The sequence below is a fragment of the Onychomys torridus genome, chromosome 5 (genome assembly GCF_903995425.1).
Source record: "Onychomys torridus chromosome 5, mOncTor1.1, whole genome shotgun sequence".
Classification (NCBI taxonomy): domain Eukaryota; kingdom Metazoa; phylum Chordata; class Mammalia; order Rodentia; family Cricetidae; genus Onychomys; species Onychomys torridus.
In genome coordinates this window covers 18,893,978-18,912,547 of record NC_050447.1, presented here as the reverse complement: position 1 = coordinate 18,912,547, position 18,570 = coordinate 18,893,978, and the positions used below count along the sequence as shown (strand labels likewise).

General features: G+C 45.1%; 1 protein-coding gene across 1 annotated transcript in view; it reads right to left on the bottom strand.

Moving 5' to 3' along the window:
• The window catches only part of Fto (FTO alpha-ketoglutarate dependent dioxygenase), a 362,312-nt gene that overhangs the window by 145,723 nt on the left and 198,019 nt on the right, over positions 1 to 18,570 (bottom strand). Inside the window, exon 8 of the mRNA XM_036187370.1 lies at positions 2,356 to 2,480. Within this exon, the coding sequence (XP_036043263.1) occupies positions 2,356 to 2,480 (125 nt within the window). The remainder of the gene's footprint in view (positions 1 to 2,355; positions 2,481 to 18,570) is intronic.

Here is an 18,570-nt window from a genome sequence, read left to right as displayed (position 1 = left end):
TGTGTCCCTGTGACAAACTCAGTTACCCCAAGTCACTGCAGAGCTGACACTTTCCTCAACAAGTTAAATCACAGGGAACATATGCTTTTGGTTTCGGACATGTGGAGTCCCAGACAATGGCTCCGCTCCTGGCCTGAGAGAGGGACACATATTTTATGACCAAGTTACAAGTTTCACTGAAAATGTTCTCTGGAGAACATGACGGCAGATGAGCCTGCTGAAGAAAAGGCTTACGATGGTGGCCTGGCACTGAAAATATGCCAGGGGGTGTTGGGCTGACCCAAGGTTCTTGGAGTTGTACAGTTCAATGTGTAGTATAAGCTAATTAGAGGCATCTGGATGCAACTTTCTAAAGAAAAAAAATTCTATTATCTAATCTAACTAGTCCCTTCAAAGCTTTGATGAAGGTGAAATGCTGTAATCTTCTGCTTGGTCTCTGATGAGTGTAATTATTTTCTGTTAAAGCACAGTGGGTTTTTGCTTTGTTTTGTTGTTGTTTTGGGGCACACAATAAGCCCATCTTTAAAACCCAGACAGCAAGGAAGAAAAGCACTTTCTGGGATGTTTTATAACTTTTCCCACCATCCACTGGATGGCCATGCAAGGCCTGGCCTGTGCCAGACGCCGGGCAACGCTTTGATGAGGAAAGAGAGGGCTATGGTGACCGTCTGTTTATCCGGCTCATATGGAGGAGGCTTTGAGATAGGGCACCGAGATGGGGAACATCAAATGGGTACAGAGGGTGGGGGAGGAGCGCGGCCATTTAATACTCGAGGACACTCTGCCTTCGGAGCTCTCAGGACGGCGACCTCTTGAAATTTTCTTTCAGGTGTTTGGTTTTAAGAGGGTCTGCACAGTGTCAGCTGCTAAGCCCCTTCTTCCCTCTGTCTCTACCACAAAGGACTTGTGAATTTTTGTTTCAGATGCTAGACTACATCAACTTCAACAGTGGCTCCAGCTCCTGATTAAACTGTTAGCAGTAAAGGGCCAGAAATGCTGAAGCCAGACTCCTTTTAAACAGGCCATCTCGGCTATGCTGTCTAATGAGTTGATGTCATAGGAAATTACTGCTAACAAACTAGAGGCACCCAACAAAAGACAGCCATCCCTGGTGAGCGTGCACGCTGGGCTGAGCTGTCTTTAGAGAAGAGAGTGTGGGGGAGAGGCTAAAGGGGACACAGTCTTCTCTCCTTTCTGTCACATAAGTAGCACTAGGGAGAAGACAGAATGTGGCCAAAAGAGAAAGAAATCTTTCTGGTGTCCTAAAGCGGATACTACATCATTTAATAAATGATAATACACATATAGTAATGGTCCCTTTGTCGCTGCTGTTGAAAACTCATTTACTATGACTACAATGTGAGAAAGGGGCAATCCTGAAAACTGTGATGCCCCCTTACACCGAGGTCTGAACCGGACAGAGGTCATGCAGCCCCTAAGGAAGCAGCTTTCTGACACCCAGTGAGAAGCAATAGCTCATGCTGCCTTCCCTGGAAAATGCTGCTCAAGGCTCCTCCCTTTTCAAACACAGCTATTTATGATTATAAATACTAGTAAAGCTATCAATTATTGTAAATTCTGCTATATGAAGTCTTAGAGAATATCATGGCTATCAAGAAAATTGTTCTTTGACTCCCAGGCACATAGAATTTCTAGGCATCAAATAGAACCATGAACAAAACACAGTACCATCTTCTGATTCCTCTCCCTCTTGTGTGGAGATAGATGAGAGCTCAGGATTTTTACCAGGTACGCACATAGAAGAGAATCCCAGTATTTGGAGGAGCCAGCTCCGACCTCTTAGATGTCAACTGTTTTCAGCAAGATAACCCTAGACTTCCTCTGCAAGCACATTCTGTCAGAACTGATGACTTACACAAACCATCCACCAGTGACAGCTTTTCCAGTCACAGGGAGATCCACGCACAAAGAAACCAGGCTGAAGCAAAAGGAATCTCTACTCAGCCAGTTCCTAAAATGAGACCGATAGATACACTACTTCCAGTCTGTCCCTCACAGTAACAGTGGGCTTGGTGGACCTCTCAGGCATCTGCCTAATTGGATAGCAAAGCTAGTCTTCAGACTGTTGATCAGAAAGGGCACTTGGGCATCAGGTACTTAAGCTGCATTATGCTCAAGATGAAAACCTGCAGGCTAAATGTTACACTCGAAGAGAACTCATACACACGTATGGACAACATCGGGCACCATTATAATTGATGAGGTTACCATGGGCAGGAAAGCCAACTTTAGCAAAGAATGTTTGCAGTGTGCTTATTTCCTATGGCCCCACAGATGAGAGAGACAAGCAGAGCCAGGGCAGGGACACAAACCCCATCTCCCAGCAGCACAGACCTGGTGTACCATTCTTTCCTCAGGTTCTGGCGCAGGGTGAGCGGGGCCAGGATGGCAGCCAGAATTTCACTCCTTTGTTCCACAGGGAGCCCCTCTCTTTTAACTTCATGAAGCACAGCATTTGTCTAGAAGAAATGATCCCCAAAAGAGAAAGAAAAAGTGAAAAATTAATAATAAAAAAAAGCCCATAAGCAAATAAGGACAGTAAATCAATGGCTTTTTTATTACAGTTCCCTTGCTAACAAATCAATACGGTAAATGATGGTCAAAAATGGCCAGCATATATTCTGGGTTTAATCAATGTACATGGCACACAGGGCAAACTGCAAAGCACCATTGCCTAAAGAAATGTGTCCAGACGCTATGCATTCTCACTCTCCTTTTCTCAGCACACCAACGATTTTTTCCCCAGGGAATTGCCTACCATGAGCTATTATTAGAAATGATTTTCGTGGACTCGTCATTGTGAGTTGTTTGTTTTGCCTTAAATACAACAACAACAAAAACAACAAAGGAAAAACAGGCGCTGACTTTCCCTCTGTTTCCCACCCCAGCAGAGGCTTTCTGCATGGCCCCCTCTCATCTGAATCATTACATTCAATTTCTACCCACGTCACAGGTTGAGGGGGGTGCTATCATTCATTTTCCTTGCTTGTTGCAAATCAAGATCTGGCAAAGGAGGAAATAAGAACATATTAACCAGAAAGAGCATCTCAATAAACATCTTTAAATTGTATGGATATTACTAGTATTTATTTACTCTTAAACAATCTTTTGTTTTGCTTTTAGTTATGTGTACTTCTACATGCTTGTGTGTGGCCTATGCAAGTGAGTGCAGGAAGGTGCTGGATCCGCCCGACATTGGTGCTGAGGACCAACTCAGTTCCTCCACAACAGCAGTATGCACTCTAACTGCTGAATCAACTCTCAAGCCCCACATTTATTTTATGTTTACATATTTACTTTTGGGGTCCATGTATATGTACTATGTACATGCATGGGAGTAATGACTATTGATTTTCTTCTATCATGTGGGCCCCAGAGCCTGACTCAGGTCATCAGGCTTGGCAGCAAAGCACCTTTATGTGCTGAGCTATCTCGCCAGCCCCATGAATGTTATTTTAATTTCAATCAGTGTGAAATCTGTGGGGATTCTAGAGCATTCTTTTGTAAACACTAGTGTACCCAAATATAAACATATATCAAATAGAATACAAGTCAGAAATATCTAGATAGTTCCAAAAACATGATGGAAATGAAGCTGGTTTTCCTGTGAATTTATAAAGATAGTTTTTAATAGCCTGGCAAAAGCAAAGGTTAGCGGGACTGAGGCATCCTGTGTCCCTGGTGCTCAGCCCATGCCTTCTGCGTCTGATGCTGATGCAGCCGCTGACTTGCAGGGAACACAAACAGTTTGCTTCTCGTGAATCCTCTTTGCTCCACTTGAGTGTTCTATAGCGTATACTTATTATCCCCATCACCAGCTTGAGGAGGGGTACAGGAGTGTTTACTGTTTCTGTTGCCAACACCAACACCTGTGTCCAGCAACAGCACCTTGATTCCCTTAGGTAAAGTCCTTTCTCTCACTGCTCGTGGCCATGAGGACTGTCACATCCCTATAAGGACATGAGCCAAGTTGCTCTGACTCTTTTATCTGGTATGTAAGACTCTTGAGAGTATGATGCAGAAAGGATTATCTTCAGAGGTGATCCATCATGTACCTTAGCTTCTGGCACACCTTGTCTTTGACACGCCTTGTTTTTCCTGAGCATCCTGTCCGGTCTTTCTCCTCAAATCATCTGAGTTGCTCATATCTTTTAAATAAAGCCTTAATTTTTTAACTCACCAGAACCTATGTCTGATGCTCAGACTGGAATCCTCTGGCCGGCACAAAGTTAAGGTAGGAGACAGTATCTCCACTGTGATAGGTCCCAGCTGGGATTAGAAGCCTGACTCAGGCCTTTAGGAGCTAGACTTGCAGGATCCTGGGAGATGATGGCAAAGGACACTCAATCAGCCTCCACAGAAGTAATGTGCCAGTCCTCCAGCCCAGAGAGGAAGCTTACTTTCTCTAGACAGTTCCAGTTTGCAATCTAAGATCCAGCAATGACATGCCCCACTTAGGGCAGACAGAGGATAAGAATGAATCAAGCAGAGGTTACCTGAAGAGAGCATGTGTTCTGGCAAATAGCCACAAATGGGCTCCTGTGAACTCCGCCATTCAGAGGATGCCACCACATAAGGGCCAAATCAGGAATTTTCAAAACAAAACAAAACAAAAAACCAATCCATTGGCAGGAGAATATTAAATGTGAATACTCCTAGTTTTGTTCATGTTGGAAATTCACTAACTTTTTTTAATATCATGTAGGCATAAGATATATGGTGGGCTAAACAGAACTCAGGCAGCTGCTAGCCTACGGCTTTTAATTTAAAAGAAGTCTTATTTCAGAATGCCTTCCTCTCAACAGCTCTGTCCCTTGTCTGGAACACTCTACATCACACAGTTAAAGTTGAAATTGGCCTCACAAAGTCACCTAGTATACTACCCTGCCTGTGTAGACACGATACTTCACCAAAACAAAGGACAACAGATGCACCCAGTAGGCTCCAAATATGGTGAAAACAATTTGTAAAGCATCTTTAGTGTGTGGCCTCACCTCTACCACCATTTCAACTGTATCCAGCAGCTCTTGCTTTCCACACAGTGAAGAGCCTCTATGAGGGGAAGAGAAGGCGTGTACAAGGAAGCTTCACAGAAGCAGAGGATACTGTCCCGTTTACCACCATTTCCCATTAACCATCTAACCACTTAACATTTGTCAAGATGACAAATGAAAAAAAACTAGGCACTGCAAACAGAAAGAACTGTGGATGACTCTTAAGAAATTACTATTACATACATGATACGCTCATAAAATAGTAAACTATGGGAGCACTATATGCTTCATGGGGGGCTCTTCACTGGCAAGAATTAATTTCATGATCTTATAAAATAATCAGACCCCCCAGGCTTCAGTTCCCCGGACTTCAGGCATTCTCTCATGCCCTTACAAGTTATATAACATCTCACATTTTTCTTTAAATTGGCCCATATTAAAAAAATAGGAAATATACATACTTTAAAGAAAAATGGAGAAACCAATGGTGTTCCTCATAAATGAGATAAAAGCCATAAAGACAGCAGAAGCAAGCTGTCTGCCCCCCCACCTCCCCACCAAGAGGGTCATTGCTTGCCAGGGATCCCAGATAGCAGCACACTCCTGTGTCACAAAGGAAGATATCAGAAGTGTTGGAGAACTAAAGCCCCATCACATTGCATTGAGGACTGCTGACACCATCATATCAACAGAAAAGAGGCCGAGGGAATCCCCTTCTCCCAGTACTCCAGGTGAGGACTCCTCGGTGTCAGCTGACTTCATTCTGGGAATTCCTGTGGGCCTCATGCTGCACTCAGGAGGGAAGACCAGGCAGCAGTGGCATGACCATACAGCATTTTCTAAGTTTAGAGGGAAGTCACTGAACAAAAGGAAATTTCAGAATGTCAAAAGAGCAATCCTCTTACATGATAATTAACTGATATTTCTCTTTATACTAATGCCAGCTCCTCAAGGCTGACTTACCTGGGGAATGTTAGTAGGTATTTTCCATTAGTACTAACATAGAACATTGATGTATGTTTCATTTTATAAAAACAATCTCCTACTAGCCAAAACACATTACCTCTCCCCTCAGCCACAAACATGGAAAGCAAGCCACAGGGTTAGGAGCATGCCTCAAGACTTAGACCCCTTTTCAATTAAAGTTGGAGAGGATAACGGCCACATACGAATGAGGCAAGCATATTCTTAAGAGGACTAGACGTTCAATCTGACTCATCCCCTAATGGCAAGGCCCTCCTCTATCTGCATGTAGATACATGGACTGGTGGTCCAAAACACCTGCCAGATTGGTTACTAGTGCTCAGCTTCATCTCACACTCAGTTCATCTACCACGTACAAAAATGCTAGTTCAACAGAAGGATGCCAGAAAGGGTTGACTACTTGAAATTTAAAAAAATTTTGTAAAGCTATCTGGCAACCATGACCAGAATCCTCCGGTGTGCCAGAAACACCAGCACATCACTTTGTACATTCCAAGTACAAAGGCTCTTCTAGAGTAGGGTTCACTTTTGCAACTGGCCCTGACTGGCCCTGACTCCATCTACCAGGTTGAAGAGACCACTCTCTCCTAGGCTCCTGCCCAACACTTGGCACATCTCCTAGGTGAATCTTCTTCCTGAGACCATCAGCTGTGGTCATCCTGAAGTCATAACCTTCATTCTCTGGTCTCCTTTGCCTGCTCTCTCTGTAGAAAGAACACTGAGGGGCCCCCATAGACTCGTAACATCTACACATCTCTCCTCTAACACTGACTTCTGCCTCATGCAGCCAACCACTGGCTAGCTCTTCTTAAACACGACACCTCAAACATGGTATCATAGCCTCCAGCTGCCCACATCTGAACCACCTTTGCTCCCTACCTCTCTTCTCCCCCCACCAGTCCTGCCCTAGAACGAGTTTCCCCATTATCAATGCGATGACACAAACTCCATCCCTGGAATCATCCGGTCTCCTGTATCCCTGCACACACACACTAAGTCCTGACTTCTCGCTTACACCTGTCTCTTCCTGCCCCCTCTCAGTTCAGACCTCTCACCTATACCACATGATGGACTCCAGACTGTTACTAATCTCACCCACCTATGAATTTTCTCACTTTAAGAGAGAACATGTTAGGGTTTAGGGTATAGTTCAGTGACAGAACACTTGCCTATCATGCACAAGTCCCTGGGAGGGGGAGGAAAAGAGGAATGAGGAAGGAAAGGGGTCACTTTTCATAGTGGAAGTCTGAACAAGTTACTTCCTTTCATATAATTCAACATTACCCGCGCCATGGTTTGTGAGCTGTCTGCATGAAGTCCTGGTACTCCATAAAGCCGAGTAACCTCAGTAAGCCCAATACAACCAGGTTATTTCTGCCATCCTCTACTGCATATAAACAGCTAGGAACTTCCTGAAAACAGCTGCAGGGTGTACTCTCTCAGGTCCTATGTACTCTTCAAGACACATCTCAGACCATACCTCCTTGCCAAAGTCTTGCACAGGCCACAGACTTGTCCCAGACTCAGCTGGTCTGACCACCTCTGAGCATGTCCTACACCACATCCCAGTCCACTGTGTGTCTTTGGTCATCTCCATGGTTCCTCCTCCACAGGGCAGCTCTTTCAGAACAGACAGGTGCCATGTCCATTTCCGAGGCTCCTGGGCGGGCAGCATGCCATGGCAGCAGACTCCTGAGGGATGGCTCTGAATGAGTGAAGCCCAATGATATGCTGTAGGGCACCTGGTGCCTAGACAGATGCCAAAGGACTATTTGATTCAAAGTGCTCGTGAAGACATATCTAAGAAAGAGCTTGTAAAACCTACTCTAAAGTGATATAATTTAGGGGGAAAAGTCTATACACCAAAGGCAATTCTCATTTGAATGGACTACAGTACCATTCCACTGTAGTGCCATCGCATTTGACCTAGGTACACATTCAGTAATAAGCCATTCTAACAGAGAAACTACCTAGGAGTCTGTAGACTTACATTTCACAGTCTTCTTTGAAAAGAATTTCTTAATTCTGGATTTATTCAATTAAAACAGACAACTCACTTATTTTTTTGTTGAGTACATAGTTATGGTCAGTAACTTTTAACATGCCTAATAATGAGTGTGCACATGAACACACAGGTCAAAGCACAGAATTTGGAACATGCAGCTTTCGGAGAGGAGTCCCTTAGATGAAAAGAAGAAAGTGCATGCAGGCATGACTAATAATTCCATTTAAGTCATGAAGTCCTTTGGTCCTCTCTTAACATGGAGTAACAGTTCTGACCAGCCTAGAATCCCAGAACTCACATCGAATCTACTACCCATAAAATCAGAGAACTTTTGCTTAAGGACACACAGACATATAGGGAAACGGAACGGCATTCCACAGATATGGCTGATAATGCCTCTACTTGGCTTATTTACATAGGGCATTCTTGTAATTTCAAAATACCAACACCAGGATTCTAGAGTCACAAGATTTTTCTACTTCCCCAGCTCCCAAAGAACACTGTCTTCACGTGGAAAACCATCCTCTTAACAGTACACACACAAGCAGTGTTCTAACACTACACACACACAGCGGTCTTCTATTAGGATTGTGTTTCCCCTCTGCACTCACAAATTACAAAGCTATGCTCCCAGTGATACTGCGGGCTAAGGTTCAACTTGTGAAGAAACTTGGTTTCAGATGTTATCAGCCAGGAAGGCTATTTCCCTATATCAGCACTGTCAAAAACCCAACCTGTCTCCCCTCTTCAAAAGTCTAGGGGTCTTTTTTTCCTTTCCTCTTTTCTTCTATCCCCTCCCCCTTTAAGAAGAAAGGTTCTGAACCCACTGAGATAGCCTTAGTCCCATCAAAGAGAGGTCAATCTCAGGTCTTCCTTCACTGACTGATTGTCAACCCAGGATGGCTCTTTTGTGTGGCCTCCAAAGCTCAATGCTGAGTGATGCCTTCACATTTTCTAAACTGGACAGGCACCACCAAAGATTTCCACTGCTCTTGGATCCACAGCTCAGCAGAGCAAATAAACATTGCTCTCAGCTCCACTGTCTCCTTTATCTCCCTCTCTGGAAGCAAGAGATTTTGGGGGTGCCAATGTTTATACAATGTTAAAAACTTTCTTTGCCCTGTTTCCTGAATTTGAGAAAACACATCCTGGTTGACCTCGGCTAAGAGATAACACCAAGCCACCACTGGGTGCCACTTCTACTGGACTACAGGAGGCGGCTGTTTTTGGTCCCCTCCTCTCTCCTCCAGAGTCTGTTTACAAGGCAAGAAGCAGATAAGCTGACCATCTTGGGGTGGTGCTGGGAGCTCAAAGGTAGAGAAGTCTTCAAGAGGCTGCCAACAATGCAGCCTTTCATTCCCACCCAAAGCACACTTGGTTCAGTTTGTCTCAAAGACCTGTCTCATTTGAATGGAGAGTTTACCAAGTGTGTCCATCACAATGTTCTCTAAGGGCATCTGTGGGCTAGGGAGCTGGGAAGTTGAGGAGACTAATGGAAATGTCTGACGAGGAAAAACTGTGGAGAAATGACTCTTTAATGAGTGTCCTCATTTCCAAAGGGGTGGAAGTGATGGCAAGGTATTCCTAAGGGTGCTGTAAATACTCAGTGCGACTGTCTACATAAAGTGCTCAGCACAATGGGGCATATACCAAGTGCTTAACCAATGTTAGAAATTGTCATATATAAAAAGGATTTGGGAAAAAAAAATCACCCAACAGGGTGGACATGGATACCGATTTTTTTAAAAAATCTTCAAATAAATCCTTATGACTGAGAATGGTGGCTTATTTTCTTGCACAGTGCACACAGTGTCCATAATTTCTTAGCCCTCTAGGAGAGAAATTATTGCAGCTCATCTGCTCCCTGCCTAGCATGGCCCAATATCTCAGGGTAGTCTTGTGCTCCGTGGCTGCTATGTTCAAGCTCCTGGTGGGAAAGCCTGGTGGACAATGGCCTCCATGTGTGTTTCACCTGGGACACCAGGGCAGTGTTTGTAGCGATCCTGGCGTAACTACAGTGTTTCAGATGGTGGTGAAGGAGAGCCTGAGCTTTTGTTTCCTCCTTTAGGAAAGGGAAAGTGGAACAAGGAAAGAAGGGAAGAAGGGAAGGAAAGAGAGGGGAGGGAGGAAAGAAAGAAGTGGAGGAAGGAAAGAGGAGAGGAGGGAGGGAATGAGAGAAGAAAAGAGAAGAGAACACAAAGAAGGGGTCAAGGTGAAGATGAAGAAGGAGAAATACATTGTTTATAGAAGCCAGCTGCTAGGGCCTTGGCGCCAGCAACCCCCATGCTTCTGTTTCACACGGCAACCCCACTGCCCCACTGGCACAGGTACAACTCCGTGTTGACTTCGGTGCTGCAGAGGGCTCTTGGCCGATTTGGCCCATGATTAATTGCCAAAGACATGGCTGGCCATATGGAACAGAGAAAGCATCGAGTAATTCATACTTCTGTGTGTGATCGCTTGGCCCTGGGTTTTAATGCACAGGAAAGAGCTAGTATGGAACAGCCCTGGTGTCTTGCCCCCGACAGCCCATTAAGAAACCTCAGAGCCCCTAGTTGAAGTTCCACTGCTGGCTGCTCAATAGCAGCCTAATAGAGAGGAGGCCAGGCTTTCCAGCCAGCCTTAAATCCTTCACATACAGTACATTAACTACCACCACTGAAACAATGACTTCTTATGATGAGATGGTTTGATTTCGAGGCTCTGCATACTTACATACTTACTGAGTGCTTTTTTTTTTTTAAACCTTTATGGAGTTTACAAAAATCATTGTTCTTTTTTTTCCTTGTGTTTTTCAAGCAGCCTAAAAGATTTGACTGTGTCAGGAGTCTACTCTTCATCACCGTTAGTACTGTCTACCTAATGAAGTTGATTTATAGCGAGGTGAAAGACACGGCTTAATTATTCTCACCAAGACAGCCCTGGAGCCACGGCACGGACGACACGAACAAGAGCCAACTGGGGGTGCCCAGGAGGAGGGCGCCTCTGACACACTTTCAGGGCTCTTCCTTCCTTCCCACCACTGCACAACGAGACCACTCAACATGGGGATGAGGATCAACTCACTTCCTTGTTCTGCTGCTGTGTGCTGACATGCTGCAGCAGGCAAGGGAAGAAGGTGCCACGCTGGGAGCATTTTTTACCAGCTTTACCTGCTGCACTCTGTGCATACATTTCCACAGCAATTTCCTTCCAGAGATTTTTTTTTTCCAAAGGCGAGTGTTAAAATGATGATGCACTCAGTAGTTGCTTCTGTCACTTATGACATGCACTGGTGGTGATGACTTTGTTGACACTTTCTGCTAGAAAATCTTTACATGGCATCTTTTGTCCGAAATAGTTTTAGGGGCTGCAATCACACTCATACTGGAGGACACCACAGTATTTGACTGCCTGTTCGTTAGCAAGACTGTAACTGCCCCCACTGTCAAAATGAGCTCCCAATCCATTCATAGCTTCAAACCAAAGGAGACTACTACTCTCTGTGGCCTCTCTGCTGCAATGCACCCAACTAGTAAATAATGTCAGGAAGCAGCAAGAGCAAGAGAAGAAGAGGAAAAGAGCCACACCATGGGAACAGACTAAAGAATCTGGCCAGGAAAATATAAATCAAGGTGTTGTCACAGACACAAGGACTCTCACCCACTACTATAAAACCATCTGATTTCATTGGATTTTAGTATTTTATAAAGTGTGATGATAATTCTCTCTTTGTCAACTCTCACCTGCCCTCTTAGGGGGTGAAAAATGACCAAGAGACATTTAGTGGCCCTATGAGTAGCATGCCAATTCATAAATTGGAACTGCCACAATATCCCTAATATATTACAGGTAAAAGTGTTATGTACAATCCATATGCGTAAGATGTGTGTTTCTAAAATCTTACCCATGGAAATAAACCTGCCATAGGTATAGAAGTTTGCATACAGAAATGAAGGAGTTAATCTACATCATGGGACATCATGTGGATCTAAAAGTAAGCATGGCTATGCCTATATATTTCCCATCATGAACACTGGAATGACAGCTGACTTCTTTCCAATTACGGTAGAGGTGCCTGGCCTTGGCGTTTGTCTTTTTTACCAAAAGCTATTCACTCAATGAATAAAAGTAAGAACTCTCCCAACCCCACAACACACACGCCCCTAATTTCCAGCCACCACTTGTAAGAATCTTGCTGTACTCATCTGTTCATGGCCTAACTGCTAATTGAGGGTGAAGCAGTTGTTAACCACACCAAGCACCAAAGAATTGGACAACTGATGATGTTGGCCTAAAGGTGGCTGAGCACCCTTCCATCCCTGGGCGAGCAAAAGTCATCCAAGCTCTCCAGCAGGTCTGCGCCCGTCTTCCCCCAAACATCAGGAGCACAAAGACTGAAGTGGTCTATCATGCACACTGGATTATATGAAGTGTAAAACATTGGGGGAGAGAGGAAGAGAAGGAGGAGGAGGAGGAGGAGGAGGAGGAGGAGGAGGAGGAGGAGGAGGAGGAGGCTTTTGAAAGGGAACGGAAAAAGAAATCACACTTGCAAGAGGATCCAGCTGACAGCTCAGTCCCTAACGAGTGAGACAAGTGAGTATGTTTGGATGCTCTGTGAATGCAGGCCGAGCGCAGGCCTTTGTCTGCAGCCCTACAGTGTGTCTTTAACCCAGCTGCTGCCTGCACCACTGAACATATGTTTGCTACACAAGAGCTGAAGCAGAAAGGCTCTTTGTTAGAGTTCACCCTTTGTATCTGTCCACCCCTCCCCTTCCACTCACCCATTCTCTCTGTGACATCCAAGCCAAAGCCCCAGTGGAAATTTTAACGGCTTGAGACAGGGAAGCCAGAAGCCCTCCTCCTGCCCTTAGGATAGGAGAACTGGCCCCATGATGACACTGAGGGCAAGAGCCACAGTCACCGAAAGCATTTCCTGCCACAGCCATGTTATCTCATTTAATGTAGCTATCACCATGTGAGAGGAGTCTCTGTGTTAAATGAAACTGAGGCACAGCGATGATGGTGAGTTACTCTGCTAAGCTACAGGAGAGTTCAGGGTTAGAGACTTGCACTTCAAAGTGCTTATGGATATTCGGCCAACAGAGGATTTAGGAAATCACAACCTCACACAGACAGACAAACAGATATGCACACGTGTGTGCGTGGGCATACACACACACACACACACACACACACACACACACACACACACACACAAATCTGATCAGCATAGCATTCAAATGCAAGCAAACAAAGCTGGTGAGTGAGTTCCTCCCTCGACTCTGGGCAGCAGAAGAAACAATGAGGAGTGGGGATGCTTCAGACCTCCCTGTCACTGGGACTTTAGTACAGGGAAGACGGGCAAAGGCTCCAGGTGGTAACTGCCTTACGGTGGCCAAGCTGGCCACAGGCAAGTTACTTCTTTCTGGCCTCAGTTTACCTACTTGAAAATGAGAGTAAGTTATTGTCCTTACCTCAGGGATCCAATGGGCTTCATCTTGTCTACCTCAGGTCCCAGAAGCAGCAATGTTACTGTGTGTTACATGGTAATATGTGTTAGCTACCACTTTCAGCCTAGAACTCTGCTACTGAGATTTAGAGAAACAAAGCACATTGGCCAGTTATGGGTGCTAAGTCTTTTCTGTGTTAGTGACTTCCCTTGATGCTATGACCAAACTGACTAAAAGCAACTTAAGGAGATAAGGTTTAGTTTGGCTTATGGTCTCAGGAGACACCGTCCATGATGCTGGTGGCAGAAAGATAAAGAGGCTGGTCACATTGCTTCCAGTCAGAGAGACAAATGCTTATACCCTGCTGGCTTCTTCCTTTGTTCCTTCTTTTTACTTACTGTGGGCCTACAGTGCACTCACACTCAAGGTGCCTTCCTTCCTCAAATCACCCTCTCTGGAAACACCCTGTGGTGACCTAGAGGTGTGTCTCCTACCTCTGCTGACTATCATGACATCACAGCGTCATGATACTAATCAGCTAAGTACTATTCTTCTCACTTTATCATGACAATAAAAACTAAACACACATCTGACAAAACAACTCGATGAGTTACACATGCCACCATAAAAAATTAGCCCCCTCAACTACCTTATTTGTCTTAAGAGTCCCAAAGTGAAAACTCTAGCCCACTATAATGAAGTGGGTATTGGCAACGTCACTTTTAAAACTCCAGCCAGTCTAGAGACAGTGCCATGAGCAGCTGCCATGCCTTGGAAACGATCCACTCAATCAAATGCAGGCCCCACCTCTAAGCAGCACCACCTTTGGAGACCTGGAGGTGCCTCACATCGGCTCACTGAACGGAGCGTGCACAGAGATGGACAGGCACACATACGCTCCTACAGGTTTGTGATGTAACTCCTTGCTGGTTGTTGTTTTGGTTTTTGACAAGGTCTAAGCAGTGTATTCCAGTGCTGAGTAGAGATATGTATCACCATACCCAGTTAATTGTGTGATAGACTTCTCTAGTAGGGATTCAGTACCTGTTAATTGGCAATTTATATAGATTTTATTTATTGAAGTGTTACCAGTAGGCATGAAAAGAAAAAACACATCATACAGTAGCTATGTAAGTATTATCAGAAAGGGATTGATAACAATAACTATTAGTTATTGAACACTTACCAACTGCCACATTCTGTCCTGGTCATTTTTCACACATTCCCTAATTTAAATCCCTAGGACAGTTCGGGGAAATAATTCAACAAAATGGTTGTATTTTAATCATCACCACAGCTGACAGATAAGAAGCCACGACACAGGACACGGTTTAGGGAGTGAAGGCCTGTGATGCCTAGGCTGAAGGATCTGAACTGAAAGTTCCCTCCCCAGACCCACACAAAAGTGGAGGGAAGGAACAGACTCCACAAAGGGTCTTCTGATCCCCACATCCAACACACATATGCATGGACACACAATAATAGTAACTATCTCTAATAGTAAATGGTAACAAAAGCATTATGTAACTCACCTCAAATCACACAGCTTGGCAGGACTGATGCACGCCAGGCCAGCCCATTAAACCCTCCCAACTCTCTGTGTAGGTCAGTAGCATGAGCAAACTTACCCTGGAAGTGAGGACAGCTAGGTTCAGGGTATTGACACTGGCTCAGGGGCAGAGCAGGGGTGGACATGTGAGCAACAGCAGGGGGGGGGGGGGGAATGATTCGAGGCTTCAGTAGGAGTCTCAGTGACAGCCTGTGCCAGTGGCAGCAGGGGCTGTCTCTGACTGCTGGGAGTCTCACTGGACACAGGCCCAGGAGGCCTGACGGAGTACCAGCATCCAGTTCCCACTGCCTTTGTTGTGATAAACCACACTGACACGAGCAACTTACAGGAGACAGGCTGTGTGGCTGGCAATTCCAGTGACAGCACAGTACTGCAGCCACTCAGAACAGGGGCTAGCAGTCAAGAGCAGGATCGACGGCGGCGTTCCCTTCTGCCCCTTCCATAGGTCCTGGCCCTACCCTTGAAATGGTGCTGCCCACACTCAGGGCGGCTCTTCCTATTTCAATTAACCCAGTTAAGAAAACTCCATCACAGGCACGTCCACATGCCAACCTGACCAAGGCAATCCCTCACCGGGAGGGATTTCCAGGAGATCCCCCACATTGTGCCAAGCAGCTGTGAAAAATGACCACCGCAAACACCACTTCTTAAGAGAAGGGGAAGAGCCTCAGGTCTGCAGACAACTACTCTAGACTGCTACTTCAAAGGCTAAAAGAGATAAAAAAAAAAAAAAAAATTCAGGGTTTTTCATCTTTTCTCACATTTTCAAACATTGTATGTGAAAGAGATATATGTATGATAAGAAACACTAACTTCTAAATACTGTTGTTATCTGAAAGGCTACAAATCCTCAAGTTCGGGACTGGGTATGGTGGTCTAGTACTAGAGAGGTAGAAGTGGGAGGATCTTGAGTTTAAGGCAATCCTGGGCTACGTATTGAAATCCTATCTCAAGTTCCACCTCTGAAGAGGGGCTGAGAAGTAGCTCGGTAGTAAGGTGTTTGCCTGGCATGTGCTAAGCTCAAGGTCTCATCCAAGCACCACATGTACACACACACACACACACACACACACACACACACACACACACACACACACAGCTCTCCCCCTCTTGGCAGTTGCGATTCTGTCCTTAAGGTTAGCATCACCAGCCACAGCCCTCACTGGACCAAATGTGCAGTGGGAGCAGCACAAACGCAGCTTCCTTCTGGCAGGCAAGAGCATCCAGTGTCCACACAGCCCTTGGTGTGGACCATCTGCCACTTATCAGGACTCGTGTCTGAGGTTTGGGGGAACGTGGTTTTCAGCTCCGGACGTCTCACAAATTTATAAGGAAACTATTGTTACCCTGCATTCGTTTTCTTCAGTGGTCCCAACTGTGATCTGGATCAAAGAAACAATTACTGGAGGCTCAGTGGTAATACAGAAGGGCTCGGCCCATGAGTGGATACCAGGGGCCTCCATCACGAGCAGCAACGGGAACTTGTCTGGGAGCCTGTCTTTGCCCTTTGGCTCATCTTTGAATGCAACCTACTCAGGGTGTCCTGAGGTCCAGAATCAGGAACTACATCCATTCAATCTTAGGAAAAGCAAAAACCTCTTAACTGTTCCAACCTAGATTGTTAAGCCCCTTTAAGGCACATGCCCTGGTACAGCACCTTGATACATGGACAAGGACAGCACAGAGTTTACCCTAGCTTTAGGGAGTACCTGTGGTTTGCACAAACTTGCTTTGAGAGCTCCCCCGACAACAGAAGCTCATTTCTCCCTGGATTCACATAGAGGAAGCGCCCTGCTGCTGGCACGCATTCCCACTGCACTCCAACTTGCCACACTGAGAACGGTTTCATGCTTTGATAAGCAGATATGATTGGCTCATCTTTGGGAGATAATTGCCTCTCCTGTCTTGTTTAGGGGCGATACACTCCATACCCAAAGATGAACCCTGTGTGCAGAAGCACCAACGGGTGCAGCCCTTTCCTGCTGAACTTGTCTGCATGAGACTGAGCAGGAACAGTTTAAATTTGGGGTCTGGACAATGGGTATTCTGAAAGGATTAGAGAAATGGGCCACAACTGAATGTCCTCCTCCCTCCTGTGTTCGAGACCACCACCTGCTGCGGGATTTTTGTTACGGTAACAAAGAGGCCTTCATGTTTGAGGCTCATATTTAATGTTTGCTGAACTGGCCCCCTGAGCTTTGGTTAACTCTTAAGGAGAAAAAGAAATATTCCTTGCCTGACAAACAAATACACCAAACTCCTTTCCTGGTTGGCCCCCATAGATCAATACATGGGTCTCTATGGACACATGTGCATCTGCCCAGAGACTGGAGGATACTCTATTTATATTTAATAAAGTATTATCAGTCAATAAGAGCTGCATGACATTCGCAATTTCATGGTCGACTACAGTAACAGGTGCTGTGGTAAACAGGAGTGTAAAGTGTTCAAGAGAAAGGGGATCACTTCAGAGACATTAAGCGGCTTTAAACACTGACAGCAGAAAAGGGAAAATTTTTAAGCAATTTGGTTGGGTCAGTAAAAAAGTAACAGAGGTCAAAGGAACAAAATGGTACCCAAAAATTCTGCCTTGATCATTGATAAATGATCCTACCATTTTGTGGCTGGATGCATAAGGCAGAGACCAAACAACTGTTGTGTGGAAACAGAAATATGCCTCCTTTGTGGGTCTTTTACAATAAGTTCCTTCAGCGTGTTGAGCACTTGGGGCCCCCATTCTCCCTGTGTTCGTGGCTGGGGTATACATTAAGGAAAACAAAAGGCCCCGTTTTCATTGTAACCATGCAGAAGGGTTAAGCATTTGACCTTCAAGTATGGTGTGCTTGTGCTCAGTGGAAAGGTTCTTGACAATACAAACAAGAATTACTGCTGTTCGAGAAAGGGGCACAATTCAAGACAATCTTAGAGGCTTGTTGTACAGCTGTTCAAGTTTCGGCTCTGTCTGACCTCTGAGGATGCTACATGTTTAAGGGAGACGATTTAAGATATTTTAGTGAGTCCCCCACCACTCACCACTGCCAGCCTTCCACCAGAAAGACCTATCTTTAAGCACAAAGAGCTTTCTGCTAATGAGATTTTATGCCACGGTGTTTTCCCCTCAGTGACGTTCACCTTTCCAATCTGCCCTCCGCTTGTATCTGACCATGCCAAGGAGCAGCCAAAGGCTGGATCCAAGATCATCTTGGCAAGAAGCAGGGATCCTTCACTTCAGAAACTGTTCCCACTTGTTTTGTTTTTTAGCCTGAAAAGCAGAATGCTATCAAAACTTACTTTCTAGAAAAAGATATTACTGAAGAACAGTTTCATTGTGTTCTACAACAATTTATCAAAAAGGCAGTTTTCTTTGTTGTCACTCATTTCCAGTTTACAGATGAGAACGTGTTGAGACAGTCTTATCACAGCTGGAAACAGGCAAACAACTAAAGAAAATATGGGAGTATATTTCTCGGAGATATCACAGAAGACAGAAATTCTAAGGTAAAAGACTAAGTCTTTTGTCCACACTGAGGGAAACACCCCTGTCTTCCCGTTGTTTGATCTTCT